The sequence below is a fragment of the Phodopus roborovskii genome, unplaced genomic scaffold, assembly GCF_943737965.1.
Source record: "Phodopus roborovskii unplaced genomic scaffold, PHOROB, whole genome shotgun sequence".
Taxonomy (NCBI): domain Eukaryota; kingdom Metazoa; phylum Chordata; class Mammalia; order Rodentia; family Cricetidae; genus Phodopus; species Phodopus roborovskii.
Window position 1 is genome coordinate 249,024 of NW_026126539.1, and position 20,472 is coordinate 269,495.

A 20,472-nucleotide genomic window follows, 5' to 3' on the forward strand; every position below is an offset into this window, starting at 1 on the left:
CTACTTATTGATGATAAGTCAATTTAATTAAGCAAGAAAGTTCACATGCAGTTACTCTGGCCCTCTATGTGTTTCCATTTGTACCCAATGGGGCTTTGTATATGAGGTATATACTTAAAAAAAATGACAAAAGAGGCAGCCATGCTGGAATCATGCCAGGAGGCTCTGAACTGGACTGGGAAGTTGTTCAGCAGCTACTGAATGTGGATGTTCAGCTCAGGGAAAGAAGTAACTGCCCACAGGGTGGGTTCTCTAAGCACTAGTACCAAGAAAGTGAATAAAGTGGATACTGTGATTCTCATGTTGAAAAAAAAAAAAGATAAAAAAAAATAGGAATAAAAAGAAAGCTGAGCAGTTTATTTCTTTGACTTTACATGGCAGATTTGGATTCTCATGTCCCAGTAGCTAGTATGTTGTTTTCCCTTTTCCATACATCAAAAGCAAGGAACACACTTGGGGACAAGGAATAAACTTGACCATTCTTTAGATTCTCTTAGCAAAAGCTTGCATGCAAGAGAAAGCATGTAACATTTAAAACTGCACAATTGGTTTTTATAATTAAGAAAAAAAAAAACCTTGCACTTTCTAGTCATTTTGTCTTAAGTTTACTGACAAGATGACTGTTTCTGATTTTGAACACCTATTTGAAAAAGGGCTTTCTCAAAGCATTTTATATACATTCTTTCGTCTTTTTTCCCTTCCTTTGCACTTGACCTTCCTCTTTTTCATTGTTTTTCTTGAATTATGTTCCTGTGGTCTTCTCTCCTCCCATTCTCTGGCTTCTGTGTTCTGAGTGGTTCTGCACATCACTCTGTCCTTGGTCCTCTCTCCACACTGCTCAGTCTTCTCAGCTCATCTGATCTGCTCATGACCTTGTGCTGCCAGACGGCTTCCAGACACCTCAGCTGCTGCTTAATTTAGAGTTGACTGTGGAAGGGCCCTCAGGTGGACAGAATGATTCTTCTGGCATCCTGTCCATGGTGTTAGTGACTGATACAGGAGGACAGACAGAGGGAGGACAGGCCCTGTGACCTTGGCAGTCAGCCACAAGAGACCACTTGGTCATAACTCACCAGAGCGAACTTTCAGCCACCCTGAATGTATTCCAATTCAGTTTCCTTAATCATAATTCAAGAACACTTCCTGGAGTCTTTGTTTGGCACTCAGTTTGTCTGGGGCGCCACTGGTTTTTATGCATGACTTGGTAAAAGGAATATTTTGTATTTATTGCATTAGTATTACAGAGAAGTGACAGTTCTTTGCATTTATCGTTCAACCCCTTCAAAACACTTTTCCCTCCCCCCCTTACGCCAATAGGGCAACTGTCAGCTGTTCATTTCTCACCATGGTAGGAAGAAGTACTCTTCATCTCAGAAATACCGGCTGTCATCTCTATGGGTCTCTTAGCAGGTATTTTATTTTCCTCTCCAGCAGAATTTGAGATCTGAACTCCACTTGGATAGGGAAGCCAGCAGTGAGGAAAGGCTTGCTGGTGATCTCACCTGTAGGGATTGTGGGCTCTGTGCCTTCCTGCACATCCATCCCCCAGGACTTTGTCAGGCAGGAAATCCTGTGAAGTTCCTGCCCAGGTTCACCAAATGGAGCTCTGAAGGATTTCATTTTTCTGGCCGGTCTCCTGCCTTATTAAAACACATACAGAAGCCTTTTTCACCCATGAGTTCTTGCTGACAGGTTGACCCCAGGTCATGATGCTGGGTAAAGATAAGAACATTCCACGATGGGCATGGTCCAAAAAACACTTGGAAACTGTATTTTGGAGCTTGCATGAGACCGAGTCTTAGTGATCTTAGCCCAACCCTAGAAATGGGACACCTGTCTTAAAGAGCAGAGGGTCACAGTAAATCATCAAAAGTGAAGCCTTGCATTTGGACCGGCATAGCCCCAATCCTGGCCTTGCTCCTAGTAGCTATGTTCTTCTGGATCTTAATCCTCACTTGTCACTATCTATGAACACTATTAATTTTCCAGAATTTTTATGAGAATCCAATGAAAATATATATAAAATGCTTAACACAGTCCCTAGCATGTAATAAGTGACAAGTGATTTTTTATTTTCCTATTGATTTGGTATTCCTTTCTGATTTACTGCCCTCTAAATTGTTATCAAAAGCAAACTAAAGACAGTAGTGTGTCTGCCGTTTCCACAATAGTACTCTGTAGAGAGAATTATGCATCACTTGATATCCCTGTCATGAAGATCTTATGGTGATGGCCAGGAATACTTTTAAGGTTTTGCCTTCTAACCTCAGCTTCTTAATATTTTTCTAAAAGTACATTTGTAGGTGCTATTATGACAGAGTTTGTTCCCACCTTTCCTTTCACAGTTGCTTTCATACCCCTTTGATACACAGAGATTCTCTTACCCACCCCTGAGCAGGGGTGATTGTTACTCTTCATGACAACCTTCTATTGACACAAGTGTCAGGTATGTGGGAAGAAAGCCAGACCCTTGCTTCTTGGAGTTTGTGGGCCTCCTGTGTTCTTGGGTTTAGAAATTGGAATTTTGATGTGAGCTACAGAAGTCAAACAGGATGTTGGTTGAGATGGTACACCTGGACAGTTAACACTCAGAGCCATCAGTCATTTCCTTTGATTTCTGACTTCTTTATAATTTGGAGGTAATTGGATAGCAAAAACTTGAATTGACGGCATTGTGTTTTTTCTTTTTGTTTGTTTGTTTTTTAACATTGAACTATGCTAATTCCACATTTGGTTTGATTTCTTTCAATTCACTTTTAAAGAATGTGCCTATGTAGAAAGCAAGCCATTAAAGTCAGGGAGATAAACTCTACTTTGCCTTTTCTTCTAGGTGAAAAGAAATGGGCTGTCTCACACAGTGAGCCAGGAGGAAAGAAAGAGACAAGAGGTATGTTCCGAGCCCTGCGTGATGTAGACGCTATGTACACCTTTTGTCTTCCCCTACTGTTTGTGCTTGGTCAGTGTTTGGAAACATATTTGTTTTCTTTCCATGAACACAGCAAGTTTTGTCCTTCAATAAAGTGTCACCCATGTTAGCCCCCAGAACAGAAAAAATAGTGCTAAGTGTCATAACATCATTCCCACGTAAACAACAAAGCACCTGGAACAAATACGTTGAAATACAGATGTTAGATCCTAGAGCTGAAAAAGCCAAAAATTGGATTGTAGTGCTTATATTGGATTCTACACAATATACTCTGATGGGGCAGTGCACACTGCAGAGGAACACTGGGAAAAGAATACATGGACTGATGGACTGCCTTTACAGATTTTCTGTAAATTAAGACATACACCAAAAATCAAGTTTATATGAGAAAAAAATAGACTGATAATAGAACTTTATAACTTGAAATTTAAATCAATACAGTATAAAAGTTTTGCTACTTATTTTTTGGTTGTTGGTTTTTGCTTTGTTTTGTTCTTTTGAGACAGGGTTTTTCTTTGTGGCCTTGGCTTTCCTGGAACTTCCTACGTAGACCAGGCTGGCCTGGTCTTGTTTGAGGGGCTGGGATCAAAGGTGTATGCCACCACACAAACCAGGCTTTGCTTATTCTTATGAAATTTTGACACTGTCACTTTCTTTCATCTTATGCATCTTAATATGTATATGTACATGTGCTTTTGCATACAGGTGGTTTAATATATGTATATATACATATGCTTTTACATACAGGTGATTTAATTCTGCACAGACGTAAAGCTGCCATTGTCTTACTCAAATAGCATGTAATAAAAGAAACATATGTGGGTATATAATAATGACATTTCTTTAAGTTTAAAAAGGTTAAATTATATAACATAACACTTGAGGATACCCACAAGTGTACCACATTTAAAAGACATTAACACTTAATAAAATCTTGTGTTCTCCTTGATTTAATTGAGAGAAGTTTAATTACATGTTGCTGGGTATTCTTCAATCTATACTTTTAAATCATGCATTATATATACATAAAAATACCTTAAATGTTAGGCTGTTCACCTTTTGCACTCAGCATATTTAGGCTTTGTCTGTGCCGGTGTGTATTCCTTCTGGTCATTGTTTAAGCCTCTGTGTGATGCTCCATTCTCTGAAATCTATATCAGTTTTACCAAGAGTTAGTAGAGGTTAAGGATTTTTTTTTTTTTTTTTTTTTGGTGTGGAATAAATGATATTTATTTATTTGTTTACAAATTCAAGAAAAATCTGTCTTTTGCATTTTATGCATTTGGATTTTGTCTATTGCTATTTCTATTGAATTCTGAAAAATCTTTATTGAGATTTCTCATATTTGGCAGCTTACATCTCATGCTCTAACTCCTCTGTCTTCCTCATGCATACCCTTCTTTGCTCTCCAGTAGTCAATGCCTCTTTAGTGATATAGTCAATCATTACTACATTGGACTTTCCTGCACTTACTTTTGTAGGTGATCTGTTCTGCATAGTTCAATGTGTCTTTTGTCTGTATTTTTGGGTGTGATTGTAGAAGCCTTTGTTGTTGAAAACATTTGAAGTCATTTGTGCCTTGGCACAAAATCCTTCAACCCACCCATTACCTATTATTTTTGTTCAGGAGTGGAGAATTTTCTTGAGTTTATTTTATATTTCTTAGGGACAGTAGTGCCGGTTGCATAAACTTGTATAAGGTACAGGCTAATTTTTAATGCTCTTACTCTTTATTTTTTAAATAGTTATATCAGTTAACGCCTTGGAGCTTAGCTGAGGCTAGACAAGAATCTTTAAGGTTAAGGCCTCCCAAACCTTACAGATTTTTTTTGGGGGGGGGGGCAGTAAAGACTGTTAGCTCTGAACAAGTTAGCTTGAGTAACTTGATATGCAAGATGTAGCCCAGCCATGGGCAGCTGGGAATCCACCTGCCTGTGTCTGTCCTCCCAACCAACCTTCCTACTCTGCTCTCTGGGTACCGGCTTGAAGAAAACAGGACCTAAAGGTCAAGGTACCCAGGCCTGTAAGAATGTTTACACAACCCCTATCCCAAACCCCCAAGGAGAAATTCCCCTAGCATTCTTGTTAGTGGAGAATCTAAGTCTGACTTTGTTGAAGAGGTAGATAAATTCTTTACGCAGGTCGTTGGTGTCTCTGTAGATGTGGCCTGGCATTTCATCATTCATAGTAATCAGAAACCTCCGTGTTTGTTACCAAGGGTCTCTGCCCAGGGTGCTTTGTTCCTTCTTGAGACACTGATGAGAGTAGAGTGGGTGGCTTGTTGAGCAGATGGAATTACTTTTAATTGTATGAGTTATATAAAAGAATTCCTGTGGCTGCTAAGGACCTTCGAAGGGTAGGTGCGGTCATGCCACGCAGTATTTGCTGCTGTTAACTGAAAATTAGTCATATTAAAACAGAGAGAAGGAACAAATACAAGAAGGGGACAGGGGACTATTTGTGAGGTGATGATCATAAAGTCTTATTGTCCCTGAAGCAGTGTGCTTTGAAAGCAGGGCTAGAGGAGGTGACCCCAAAGGTTAATTAGTGTCACAGTGAGATTTTATGACATGCCCTACTTCCTTCCATAGATTATACCCTGTGGCAAAGGCATGACCTCAGGATGCCATGGAAAGTCATCCTGGCTCTTTAACTTTTCCTTATGTACAGGCAGTGGCAGTTCTCAGTTTGGGTACACATGCCTTCTAGAAAGACAGTAGTTTGGCAATGCCTTTTCCATGTCATTCCTATGGAGAACAGTGAAAGCTGTATTCAATTCTTCAATGGATTTTAATTAATAAAGTATTTATAATTTTTGATTTGCCAGGCCATCTTTGAAGTCATATCTTCTGAGCATTCCTACTTACTCAGCTTGGAGATCTTGATACGGATGTTTAAAGATTCTAAAGAACTGAGCGACACGATGACTAAAACAGAGCGGCATCACCTTTTCTCCAACATCACAGATGTCTGTGAGGCCAGCAAAAAGTAAGTGGGGCAGCACTTACCAGGGTCACTTGTGTCCTCTAACTAAGGTGATGCCGGGGTTAGGAAGTCTCTCTCCTTCCAAGTGGCTGGTGTCTTCACCCCGTGATAGCTTTAGAACTTACTTTGAGCTGGTGATTTAGGCATTGAGCATCTGTGCTTACTACTTGTCTCAGCAGGGTTGCTAGCTCAGCCTCTCCAACCTTTGGCTTTCCCTGCATGCATCTGCTCCTCCCTTTATTTCTTCTGTTGGGCTAGGCAGTGACACTTGTCTATTGTAGTAAAAATAGGAGAAGATTCAGGCTTTCATCTTCTGTACAAAATAGTTGTTTTTATGATTGATTTTCATTATTTCACATTGAGTTTTGTCATGAGAAGTGGATACATCTGTGTAATACATTTTCATAATTCAAAACTTGTATTTAACATTCTTTTCCAGATTTGCTTTTTCCCACTTAAACATATTTCTAGGCATATACATATGATATCTGACAGATAAATGCCTCAGTGTTTAATAATGAAAATTATTTCCTTATGTAACTGTACTTTGGTTTATGATTTTATCCTATTTGATTTTTTTTATGTATGTATAGGTGTGCATGTGTAATAGGTTCATTTATGTTAAAATGTTGATGTCATGAAAGGTTATATAGTAATCATTCTCTTTATGTACTACTTGTTGTCCACCTGAAAAGCAGCTAGAGCAAGTATTTCTTCCTAAAGTGTCTTCAAAATAGAATATGATTTAGGTAAGAAAATATAATTTTTCTCATTTTTATTTAAGTGGTAACACTGTGGGAAACTATTCTTCCCCTTAACTCTTTCACCTAAATTTTACAAGCCATTACATGTCTGTAATTAAAAGTTTCTCCTTTTTTAAAAATAGTTTTTATTGCAAATCATTTATTGAAGGCACCAGATTACCTGTTGGTTGGGCAGCAGTTCTCAAGGGGTGGAGCATGGGGGTGACGACCCATCTCAGAACTGTCAGTTCACTAAGACTGCAGATGCTTTTGCTCTAATCCACCATGCTTTATTTATCAAATAATGTATATTTTTATAGGAGAAATGCACATCTGTCTATTAACTATTAACGTACCCAGTAATGCATGTACTCTCTTTGTTGATGTTCAGGTTTTTCTGTTTTTAGCCCTAATAATCTCTGGCCATCTTCTTGCTATATAGTACTTGAAGATCATGGTAACAATTCTTGGTTTAGATCTGGAGCCAACTGTTTGCCCCAAGAGCCTTAATATCTTTTGATGTTTAGAAAGAATTCAGGAGGTGCTCATTGTTGGATGGTTTTTGACTTTGAGTAGATAACCATAAAACAAGTCCAAATTCAAATCTGCAGAACAAGATATACTCAAAACAGACTGTAGGTACTTCAAACTTGTCGAAATGCATGCATTGAATGTGTAACTTTTATGTCTGACTAAGCTTCAAAAAGCTTACACAGTTTTATCAAAACAAGAAGCCCAGCTTCTGTCATTGTCCCAACCACCCTGCTTGTATGATTAAAATTTTAAAAAAGACTGGGTTTTATTATGTTTATTTGGGGTAGGGGTGCAGTGTGCCATAATGTGTGTGGATGTCAGAGGACAAACTGCAAGAGTGTTTTCTTCATCCACCATTTAAGTTCAGGGAGTTGAACCTAGGTTGTCAAGATTGGTGGCAAGTGCCCTTAACTGTGAGCCATCTCACTACCCTCCTCTCAAATGTAAATGTGTGTTTATGCATATAAACACACATGCACATGCAGACACACACACACACACACACACACACTCTCACACACTATATGACTTAAGTTAGATACTACAAACATATTCCTTACACTTCTCTCAACCTTTCTTTTTTCACATAATGAGATAGGCTAGAGATTGCTCCCTAATCATTTATAAAGACAGCCATTCTCATTTCTGGCTACCTGATTCTCCATCAAGAGGCTGTTTCATGGCTTACTCATGCAGCCCTCTGTTTATGAATAGGCTTTTTTCCCCCAGTCTCACTATTGCCCTTTGTGCATATGCTTTGTTGTGTTTCAGTTATCTTTGGGAAAAATTTGAGGAGGAATTTCAGTACCAAAGGGTGAATGCGTATGCATTTTTTTGTTTTGTATTGCCAAATTCCCCTTGAAGTATTTGAACAACCTTGCATTACCACTAAGAAGAGACAAGTCCCTGCACCTCCACAGCCTTTCCAGCAGTCTGTCAATAAATCTTTAGATTTTTTTTTGTCAATCTGGTTAGCAAGGAGTATTATCTCAATGTAGATTTAGCATTTTTCTTAAGACCTTTTCTTTAAAAAAAAAATTAAAGCTTTCTGGAACATACTATAGTCAAACTGATACTAAATTAGTGATATTTTCAGCACAGTAAATAGACTGTACTAAGTAATGAACATAGGCTATTGAAGCCTTAGGGTAATAGCAAGGACATTAGTATCTACTCACATATTGCTCAACAAGCAGGATAAGATATGAGAAATCCATCACTGGGAGTAGTGTTTGTCACTGTGAAAACACCTTAGATTGAGTGTACTTTCATAAACGTAGGTGGTATAGTCTACCACACACCTAAGTAAAAGCATAATGTAGACGATACTGGCTATTTCTCCTAGAGCCATGAACAAAGCAGAATTAAGTAAGCATAAAAAAAAAAATTAGACACAGGAATGATGTGTTACAGGATGCTGTTACCAGTGTAACATGGCATATAACTTTATAAGCTTTTGTTCTTTAAGGAAATGGAATGTAATTTGGTGATAAAAGTATAACAAGGAAATTTGTGAACCACTGACATAGTTTTATCACTGTCAAATGTGTGTCCTACTGTGCTTTTGTACCTTAGGCTTGTTTATACCAGTGTCACCACAAACATGAGTAAAGCATTGTTCTGTGACCACATGGCCATTGTAAAGTAGTTAGACCCTAGAACTTGTTTAGTTTCATTATATTTTTTTATGAGACTACTACCATCTTATGTATGGTCTATCACTGACCAAAACGTTCTATGGTGTGCCACAATGCAGTTTCCTGGGCAACATGTAACACAAACAATAAAAAAAAAAAAAAAAAGAATTTAGAAGTTAAAATTTCTTGAATGAGTCTGAATTCAGTAATGTGAGTTTAATTGAGTTATAGGCCGATAGCAGGATTAATTATGCAATCAATTAAAAAAATTTAGAAGAATGTTTTAAAATATTATTTTTGTCATAATATATTCAGAATTACCTACAATAAACAGTGCTATTTAGCAGAGCACTGTGGATGTAGCAAAGCCAGGCTTGTCGGCATGATTGTTTTTTTATGTAATGAAAGAAGTAGCTGTAGGTGATAGCATATTTAGTGTAGATTGAGGTCAGAACCTTGTTGACATCCAGGTTGTCAGCGTGACATCTGGTACCCTTTGTGGTACCTCAGGCTACTCTGTTTGATGATTAAATACCAGGAGGTCCTTCCATGTAAGATAGCATTATTTGCACACAGGCAGAAAGGACAAAGACCATTCTGATTGTAAGTGTATACATAGGCATCTGTCAGTGATATGTCCCTTTTAGATTCTCTTCTATGTGGCAAATGACTCATTTTAGTCACCTCTACAGAGCCTCCTTTTCTGCTAGGCTAAGGACTACACCACATTTTAGCCAGTGTCTGCCTTGAGGTGCTGATATTGTGGGACCAGTGGTGGCAAATGTGCTAGAAGCACCCTAAAGCCTAACACATCTCTGGAAACAGGGATATTTGGGTCACACTAGAGGTTATGGGCCATGGTGAGGTCAAAGGAGAGGAAGGGAGTAGATGAATGGCAAGGCTCATGTGGCTGGTTTTCTACTGTTTGCTGAGGAATTTTACACTTAGCATTTGTATAGTGGGTGAGTGTGCTGGAAGGAACGTGTAGAATCTGCTGTAGAGATAAGCAAGTGTGATGAGAGATTAGAGGTAGTTTTTGCAACATAATCAATGATGATGGGAATATGATAAAACAAAGAGGAAGAACTCAAAAGATGTTTAGAATATGGATTCTTGAGGACTTGGTAGAAAGAGCAAAGTTTCATTTGCTTCCATGGCTTCTGCCAGGCTGACTATGAATGGAGGTTCTGTAATGTGGGAATTTAGTGCAGGAGATAAAGAAGTAAATGTGAGAAAGTGGCACGTGAAGAGAAGGTGTGTAGCTGAAAGGAGGAAACTGGCTGTCCTGGTGGCCCAAACCTTAATATCAGACTCAGGGTGCAGAGGCAGGAAGATCTCTGTGAGTTCAGTTTGAGGCCAACATGGTCTACATAGTAATTGAATTCCACTAGAGCTACATAGTGAGAGCTTGTTAAAGGAGGAAAACAACACAAACAAATTAAAAAGTAAAGAAGAAAGAAATGAAACAACTCTAAAGAAGTATTTTTGTTGTTGCTGTTGTTTTAGTTTTTTTGAAGTAGGGTTTCTCTTTTTAATAGTCTGGCTGTCATGGAACTAACTTTGTAGACCAGGCTGGCCTCAAAGTCACAGAAATCCTCCTGCTTCTGCCTCCCTAGTGCTGGGATTAAAGGTGTGCACCATCATTGCCCCACTCTTGAATGGTGCTGTAGAATTGAATCACAAAGGCAGTTCCTATCACTATGGTTTAAATAACTTACCAACCTTATAACAGTAGTTTTTAAAGTGGTGATGATGAAACCATATACCTCCAAGAAAACGTATTTTTGGGTAATCCTGTGAGTTGATATTAGTAGATGGTGCCTGGGTCATAGTCCTTGACAAATGTGAATGCCCACCTTGAAATTTATAGATGCAGTACAAAGAAAATGAATATCAGCATTGTGACCCAGAGACATTTGAGGAGATTGTGCTTGGAATACGTGAGCTGGGTGGTGTAAGAACTATGTAGTGGGTACCGACCTTTAGTTCTATGGTCCTGGAGAATTTGCCTCTCAATAACATCTCTGTTGGTGCTGTGTACCTGGCAACTGTCTGCTTTCTAACTCTTTGTTACAAGTCTATATGGAGGGAAAGCTAGCCTCCTGCTGACTCTCCTCCTGTTCCTCCTAGAAAAGAATGCCTCTCTGACTAGAGAAAAGCTTGAAAACTTGTGGTACCAGGATGGCTCTGGGCCAGTCTGTGGACCTCGTGGACTCCTAACCCTGGGTCTACTTACTTATACCTTAACTGAGTGATAGTCTTGCCTGTGTCTCAAATTTGTGAGAAGCCTGACTCATGTTTTTTTTCTCTATTAAGGATGCTCTAAAAGCCTAATTATGAAAATACAAACACTTGATACATTTTTCCACTTAAAAGCAAATAGGTTTGTTTTATAAATAGATAACACACATGTCATGTGCTTTGCCTGTTTCAGTGGCTCTCTTTAATTCTTGAGTATCCATTTAGAATAATTTACATATAATACTGCTGTATTAATAGTGTTGTTGCTTTAGATCAACTTGCAATATATCTAATTCTAATTATTTGTGAATTTAAAATACTTCACTATTAAAGGTTGATACTGTCATCAAAGGAAAATAACTCATTTGCTGCAAAGTATCAGCCTTCCAGTTGTGGTTAGAAAATATGAAGTCTAAACAAAGGCTAATTGTGTTAGAAGTTTTCTGCAAAATGAAAATTAGATGACTATTTGTTTTTACCTCCAATTCTATACACTCATTTTCAATATTATGTCCTGCTAGCAATATTGTGTGTTATTACTTGTATCCTGTAAAGTAGGTAGTGGAAGAGCTTTGCAAGTAGAAAAGCTCTTTCTTTTTTTCCCATTAAAAAGTGGAAACATCCGTCTTCTGTAGTGGAAACTATGCCTGTCTTCTGTAGAGTACAGGGAGAATGACCTTCAGTGTGCTTTTATATCCTGGGGAGGTGATTTTTTTCCTGGGGTATAATGAGCAGCAAATCCCAAATCTTTCTGTTCCTGCTTTGTGTAGGGAGTAAACTATGACAATAGTAAACACACTAAACAGTTCTTACCTGATTTGCTTGTCCATTTAAATCAAGTTATATTAAAATTAAGATATCAAGGGATGTTAAATACTATTTTAAGTACACATGTCTTATGAAATTGCTTAATAGTACCAAAAAATGACATTTTGTTCAAATACACGCCCAACTTATATGTACTCCAAAATATGTTTTCTGTTGGTACTAAAATTATAAATATTAGTGCATTAACCAAATAACAGTAAATCTCCCAAAGCCTTTAATGGCATTAATATTAACATTTCCCCCTCTTATTTGATTCATACAGCTAAGTTCTAAAAGAAAAGCATATTAATTGTAACTAGGCCAGAGAATACAGAACTCTTTAGATGGAGAGACAGTTTAGTTTTTGCCATGAAGTGATGGCTGATCTGGAGTTTCTTGTTAGCAAATGTTCTCTCTTCACTCAACATGTAATATAATTTACAAGAGACTCTTGGGAAAGGGAACTCATTGCTCTACTTGCCTTTATTAAGAAGATAAACTGTATCTTTTTTCTCTTCTTTCCTAAAACCAACTTCTTCAGCTGACACTTCACAGACAAACACAGAAGCCATCTCTGTGACCTTTATTGGCTTTTTCTCCACCTGGAGATGGATGCCCAACGAGTCTATTTGAAATTCTCTGCAAGTCTCTCACACAAATGTGTGGAAGTGACAAAGGAGAAATAAGTAGTCATCTTAAGCAGAAAAATAAGGGCTACCAATATCTCCATGGATGCAGTTCTTCTAGTTAAGAATGCAGATACAGAAAGCGGGTGGATGAGCTGAGGGTTTGTAAAGCTGAACATCAGGTGCTGCTGGGTAACTGGAAACACATACTCATTGTGGAATCCTGATAAAGATGATGTGAGCCATCAAATGACACATTCACTGGGACAGGTATCAGCAGAGGTATTTTGGGCCTAGAAAACCCAAGCTCAATAACTATTCTAGGCAACTCATGAAGTTTACATTGAAATTGGCAGCAAAAGAAGCCAAGAAATAGCCTCAGAGTCAAGCATCCTTACCCATAGAGGTGTCTGAAATATGTCTGGATTTTACTTTTCTAGCTTTTAAAAAATATTCTATATTTAAGTGCCTCTGCCAGCATTGGTCAAGAACAAGGTTTAAGAATAGGCTTAAATCAAAGCCATCTGAAAGAGAGAACCTCAACTGAGGAACTGCCTCCGTAAGATTGGCCTGTGAGCATACCTGCGAGACATTTTCTTGACTAATAATCAAGAATAATATGTGAGGGCCCAGGGCCATTGTGGTCACGGCCACCCTGGGGCAGGGTTGTGTAAGAAAGCAGTGCGAATCATCCAGAAAACATGGTTCCTTTATGGTGTCTGCTTCATCTCTTGCCCACAGATTCCTGCCCTGTTTTCCCTCAGGGATGGATTGTGATGTGGATGTATAAGCCAATAAACCCCTTCCTTCTCCTAGTTGGTTTGGTCAATGTTTTATCACAGCATCAAAGATGTGAACCTAGGACACTGGTGATGGGTCATAGCATATCATCATGCCATTTTAGCCATCTTCTTTGATATTGACTGAAGTCAAAGCCAAAGCAAACAGATGCTACTGTAATCATACAGAATATATTAGCTAGGACTTAGTTGGCAACTAAAACCAGGTGTTTTCCATGTAAATGGTAAGGTTTGCATACCAGTGTTTGGCAAAGGTCCTGGCATGCTCTGGCTACCAGCTGGACTGTTCCTATTACCTTTATGCAGGCATTTGGGACTACACACCCCCTTTCACCTGCATAAGCCTATGAATTCTGAGTTATCACATAGAGAGTTTAATTTTCAGATAAAGTTCCCAGTTGGAGCCCACTACACTGTTAGCAACTTAGTTTCGTGTGACCAATTTTAAACTAGAATAGAAATCTATGGAAAAAGAAACAATGGCTGGGGTTTAGTTGTAGTATTTCATCTGCCTTCCATTTGCAGCTGTGGATTGTGAACCATTTCATGGATTTTTTTTTTCTTTGACTCTGCCAGTTGTGAGTAAAACAAGCAAGACCACCCACCCAGTTTTCTTTCTTCCTTTCTTTCTTTCTTTCTTTCTTTCTTTCTTCTTTTTTTTTTTTTTTTTTTTTTGGCAGTGGAAAAGATCTTAATGTAAACTCGATGATTTAGCCAAGTTAAATCTAGCACTTGGTTTAAGCACAGGAGGGGTGGTTGATAAAGGGGTGGATTGCAAAGGCAAGCTGTTGTGCATGTTCTAGTTGTTTGCTTCTGACTATTGTGTGCTCATTATAAGCATCACCGTATGAAACTTCCACATTCCAACAGTGGTCGTTTCATCTGACTTGATCCTTTTTGAATGCTGTCAAGTACCATCCATCATTTTCCATTTCCAAGTAAAGATAGTGTACCCAAATTATTTATGTGGATCTGAAAATAAGCAAATAGATTGTACAAGTGTCTGACAGTTTGCAGTTCACCGAATTAAAAAGGCATCTCAATAGCTTATGTAAAATTTCTTCAACCACTTCGACAATGAGTTGAGGAAGAAAAGAAAAAAAAATGTATGTTTGAAAAATGGGGACTTAACTCAGATTTGTAATTTTCTGATACTCAGTATGTAAAATATATTTTCAAAATAAACTTTTATTGAAAAGTTAGAAAGCCTCCCAGGATTTAGGTGAATGGATTCTTTAACTCTTAAGTGGTAATGTAAATATTGAGCAATCTGTGTCAGATTTTATTTTAATTTTTTAAGATCTCAACTTTGTGTGAAAACCTGTGAAAATAAATTTTTCTTAAAAATTTAAAAATTCTTTTTCTGTGTTTTAGGAAGAAAGATGAATAATATTTTAAGTATCAACTCAGCATATTATTATCATGCTCTATGATTTTCAGAGTCTGGATTAAATCACTGTATGTCTAGGAGAATATTGAGTGGCTCATACATTTAGTGAATGGCATTGGGTATGGGTCTTAACAGAGCCTTTATCTTCACAGTGTTTTCTTTGGATTTCTAAAAGGTTTCGGGAAATGACTTGGGCTTCCAAAAAAACTTTGTGGAAAGGTTCCATGGAAATGTCAAGATTGGCTGAGATTGACCCTGTCACTTGTGGGGATTCAGACAAAGGTCTCCTTGTAACTAGCAAACTGTCTTTGTATTGGGAGTTCATTGGAATGTCTTTTCTCCAGGGGAGACCCATCTGGAGAACCAGAACAGGAACAATGGCAGTGTTTGTGCTTGCCTGTGGACTCGGCCCTCCACATACTCGCTTCTCATTCTTTGCATTGTGTGTGCCATTCCTTGCACATTTACTTATACAGACACAGGTCCACACTTGTGCACATATGTGAAGGCTTTGAAGAGTATGCTGGAAGGCACCTTCCAGGTTGTCCTCAACTATCCATTTCACAAGTGGAAATTTCACCTATTTTATTGAAAAAGCAGAACAAAGCTAGAAAGTTAAATTACTTTCTTAGAGGTCTGTAACATTAAGTTAAAGGTCTTTTAGATGAATAATTGTTTTAAGCTCCCTGTCACAGGTTTAGCTATCATAGCCTAACTCTGAAGCAACTGCACTTTGGAGCAGGTTTTGAGAAGTTCTTCTGAGGGAATGATTGGTTAGCCTTGGCTGTGATCATGCCACCTCAGGATTTGAACCTTTCCACTTTATCCCTTTACCTTTTCCTGCTTTCCTGGCCAATATCTAATTTACTTCCATAAAACTCCGTCTGTGATCAGAATGGAGGTAGCTTGCAGTGCCATGGCGCACTGAGTGCCTTATTCATTGACTGGCAGATTGAGCGCTATCTCAGTACTGTTTTTGGACCAGGAGATTTCCATTTGTCATGAATTATCCTTGAAAAATAATATTTAGATTCAAAACTCTTGCCCAGTGATGGTGGTGTACACCTTTGATACCAGCATCTGGAAGGCAGAGGCAGGCAGATTTCTGTGAGTTCGAGGCTAGCTGTCTCAAAATCAAAACAAAACAGATTCATAATTCTCTTCCCTTACAAGCTGTTGATCAAAACATGAAGGAATTCCCTCCCCCCCGCCTTTTTCCTGTGTTCTTTTAGGGATGTATAGTGAAGAAACACTTGCCTTTGCCTATTTTATTTCCGCTTTCGAGGCATTAACTAGTTCCCAACTTTGAAGACAGGTTTTTGTTGATTGCATTTCTTTTCCTGATAATGGAGCAAGGAATGGCTATCTCATCCCTGAGTGGGTCACTAGCCCTCTGTGGGTGACCTGCTGGGTGAGTTCATCCTCAGCAAGAGCTGATGTTTGTCAGGATAACCATAGGATACGAAGCCTTTTCTTTTAGGTCTTTGTTGAAGCAACATTATCACCAGTTCCCACTGGAGAATTCCAAATTCCTGCCAGTATTGCTTTCCTCAGCTGTTAGATCTTCAGTGGTATATGGTTCAGACAGTGAGCCTCACAGAGAAGCGATATGCAAATTTTACCTAAGACTCATATGTCTCTCATATTAGGGTCTGAAAGTGGTGAGAGCTTCGGGGATGTCTTGAAAAATATAGCTATACATATCACTATAATATGTTTATAATTTGGAACAGATGAGCTTGAGGCAGTAAATAACCACCTAATGCAATGGTTCTCAGCCTCCCCAATGCTGTGACCCTTTAATACAGTTTCTCTCATTGTGGTGACCCCCCAACCACAAAATTATTTTGTTACTACTTCATAACTGTCATTTTGCTACTGTTATGAATTGTAATGTAAATATCTGATATGCAGCCCCTGTGAAAGTGTCGTTTGACCCCCAGAGGGGTCTCAATGCACAAGTTGAGAATCACTTTCCTAATAGGAGATATCTCTGAAAATGACTTTCTGAGAGTGAACATTAAACTCTAAAAAACAGGTGGAAAGAGTGCTTTATAGGCAAATCAAAGGGCTTCATGCCTTCTTTGAGGAAAACACAGCATAATTTTAGTTAATGGGTTTCTTTGAAAAGGCAAAGCCTGAATTCATGAATATATGCACTATCCAGAACTGCTTTTGACCCAGTTGTGATGCCTGCATCCCCTTCACAGCCGTGTAACCCCTCAGAGGCTGGCCCAGCATTTGCCCATCGGGTGGAAGTTACTCTCTTTTACAACTCCAGGAACATGGTTTAGACGATCTGCTTTGGACCACTCAAAATGATAACTGGTATACATGAAAAATTTAAATTTTTTTGAGGCTATGCAGTGGAAAGTAAGTTCATAATAAAGCAGCCTTCCTTACAGCTTCCAGAGATCCACACAGGCAGGGTTTGGTTACGGTGCCAGTGACTTTTCTTTTGGTCCATCAAATAGCCAGGCTTTTAAATGCAAAATAAAACTTAGTCTCCTTTTCCCTTCCTCTACTATCCAAATATTATTTGTGTGTGTGAGAGGAGGGGTGGAGAGGGAGAGGAAGGAGAGAGAGAGAGAGAGAGAGAGAGAGAGAGAGAGAGAGAGAGAGAGAGAGAATGCCATGGTGCATATCTGAATGTCAGAGGACAGACAGCAGTTCTCTGTTCTTTCAGCTTTCCATGGGTTCAGAGGTCATCAGGCCAGCAAGGTTGCTGGTACATGCCTTTACCCACTGAGCCATCTTCTCATTGGCCCTGCTTTAGGAATTTGTAATGAATAGCTATACGTTGATAATAGCCATTTCTCTAAGTATAGGACTTTTTAAAGTGTTATTTCTTTTTATTTTGTAGCATATTCAGGCCATGAGTTTTTCCTTAAAAAGTATCTGTGGAGCACCTACTATGTACCAAGGCCCTAGAAATATGAGTAAATGTAGTAGACAAAATGCCCATTCTTGTGACTTGGCAGGATAAGTAATTTTGGAACAGATGCTACAGAGACAGCTCTCAAACTGGGAGCTTCCCCTGGTGCAGCAAACCACGAAGTAATCACCCTTACCTCATAATTATCCTTCCTGCCTCTGTTACTAGTGAGATTGACTTCATAAGGTCTTTACCTATCCAGAAATACTTCTCTGTGCTCTTCACAGGTTGTTAATTGTTTATATTTAAAAATACCTTCATTAAAATTGGACAACTGATGTGTGGAACATAACTTACTTATAAACCAACATTTCTGTGCTACAAATAAATTATTTAGTTACAATATGAAGATACATTATTTAACCCAGGTATGGTAGTACATGCCTTTAGTCCCAGCACTTGGGAGGCAGAGGTAGGCAGATCTGAGTGTGAGGCCAGCCTGGTCTACACAGCTAGGACTACACAGAGAAACCCTGTTTTGAAAAACCAAGTGTGTGTGTGTGTGTTGGGGGGTGTTATTTAATGAATACCCAAGCCTGAGTCATGGTGCAGTTCAAAATACTAAACATATGTCTAGTTTTTCAAGCATTTCCCTGTCTCTGGAGGGTTCATAGATTTCGAGGGTTTAGTAACAGGGAGTTGATACAATTTAAGGAAAAGGCCTCTGGCTTATTCAGACTCACTAAAATCTCCTTTTACATCATATCCTCAGGGAATGCTTAGCTTTGTTAAAGTTTCTGCAAGTCAAGATTTCACTTTATTTTTAAAATACCCAGTTAACTTACTTGAAATTGGAAATGTAAATAGCAAAGTCAGCCAACCGTATGTGCAGCAGATCACTAGCCTTACAAAGGCACCACTCATTGCTGTTGGTTTAGCTCTCATAATAAATCACATGGCACACCTGAGTTCATTTTATTTTTACCTCGCTTTGTGAGTAACTTTTTCCATGCACATAGTCCCAGCTTTTTGAAGTTGAACTAGACAGCACTCTGCCCATATTAACAATTTCCCATTGTTGTGACAAAAGGCAACTTAAGAGGACAGCTTTATTAAGAGGACAGCTGGTGTGAAGGCACAGTCCATCATGGCGGGGAAGACTTTCATGGCTGCAGGAGTATGTGGTTGAGGCTTCTCACATCTGCGTGGACCAGGGAGCAGAAAGAGGTGAATGCAGGCTCTTGGCTGGCTTTCTCCCTCCCAGTCCCTTTTTTTCTTTTAATTCATTTGAAGACCCCAGCTCTGAAAGCACTTTCACAGACACTTCTTTGGGTGTACCTCACAAATGATCAGTCATGCTTGAAGTCAAAGCCAGACACCTGCTATCATCCCCTTAACTATGGTCCTTTTGGTGGCTTGGTGACATGTTTGTTGCATCTTTATGTTCCATTTGTGATCTCTGTTCTTAAAATGCTCTCAGAGCAGCAGGCTGGAGTGCTGTCAAGTATGTAGCATTCCATAGCAGCAAGACTGTGGTACACCTTTGAAGGAAATGTGCACATTTGATAAATTTTCACGTGTTTTAAGTTGCATTTTAATGCTATTGGCATGAGTTGAATGTCAACAAATCATCATATTTACATAATTGTAACTATAGTTAAAGTTGTATCAGTGTTAACATATATTAAAGAATCAGATATTCGTGTGTCTCTCTATACACATATACAATAAGGTGCGTTAAAAATACATTAAACAAGATTGCATATTGATTATTTGATGAAAATACCATGACTTGAGACTTCTAGAAGCTTGACTCAGTTTCTACTTTTAGCTTAGTTAGTTCAGTATTCACTCATTCAAGGTTCGGAGCAACTTTGAAGAGAATAAGTACTATGGATATGAAGAATCAACGATAGTTATAACATGTAATGAAAAGGGAAACAATACCCTAATAGTAAAGTAATTCAGGACTGTTAAAATCTTTCATTGCTTTTTTTACATACCAATCTTATTTTACATAACAATCCCAGTTCCCTCCCATCCTCCCATGCCCCCCACCAACTCCCAATCCCACCCCAGCCACTCCCTGGGGAGGTTAAGGCCTTCCATGGTGGATCATCAAAATCTATCACATCATTTGGGGCAGGGCCTAGTCCCTCTCCTGTGCATGTAGGCTGAGAGAGTATCCCTCCATAGGGAGTGGGCTCCCAATGTCCATTCCTGCACTAGGGATAAATACTAATTTCACTGCTAGAGGCCCCATAGACTGCCCAGGCCTCATAACTAACACCCAGTTTAGGGGGTCTGGTTCAGTCCTATGCTGGTTCCCCAGCTGGCAGTCTGGTGTCCATGAGCTCCCACTTGCTCAGGTCAGCTGTTTCTGTGGGTTTCCTCAACATGGTCTTGACCTCTTTGCTCATCACTGCTCCCTCTCTACAACTGGATTCTCATTGCTTTTTAGATGCTTATTTCTAAACACTATAAAGACTGAAGATTAGAATGTTGACCGTGGTGTCCTATTAGCTTAACTTGCTGGCTAAATATACCATGGGTCTTCCAAGTTCCTGTTCCTGCTGCACCACCTGTGAGTGCTGTGTAGCTGACTGAGGACATAATGCCTGGCTTCTTCATGCCTCAGTTGGTATTCACCTACTAATATGAAGTTAAGGGAGATGAAAGCAGAACTGACCCTTTCAGGTTTTGTGATAATTAGTTAGTGCCTGGAAATCAGCCAGATAACAAGGCCTTTTTCCATACCAATTTTCACATATATTCTGAAGCCAAAACTAACATTGGAGAAATTGTTATTATAGCATAGTTAACATATCAGAATATAGTGTGTTCAGCCAGGGGCTATTAATGTCTTTTTATACTTAAAGAAAATTTATCATCAAGGTTTCATGGTCTC

At 38.9% G+C, this 20,472-nt stretch overlaps 1 protein-coding gene across 1 annotated transcript in view; it reads left to right on the forward strand.

Moving 5' to 3' along the window:
• Positions 1 to 20,472, forward strand: part of Arhgef26 (Rho guanine nucleotide exchange factor 26) — a 111,159-nt gene that overhangs the window by 23,575 nt on the left and 67,112 nt on the right. Inside the window, exons 4-5 of the mRNA XM_051198660.1 lie at positions 2,831 to 2,887; positions 5,754 to 5,914. Coding sequence (XP_051054617.1) covers positions 2,831 to 2,887; positions 5,754 to 5,914 — 218 coding nt within the window. The remainder of the gene's footprint in view (positions 1 to 2,830; positions 2,888 to 5,753; positions 5,915 to 20,472) is intronic.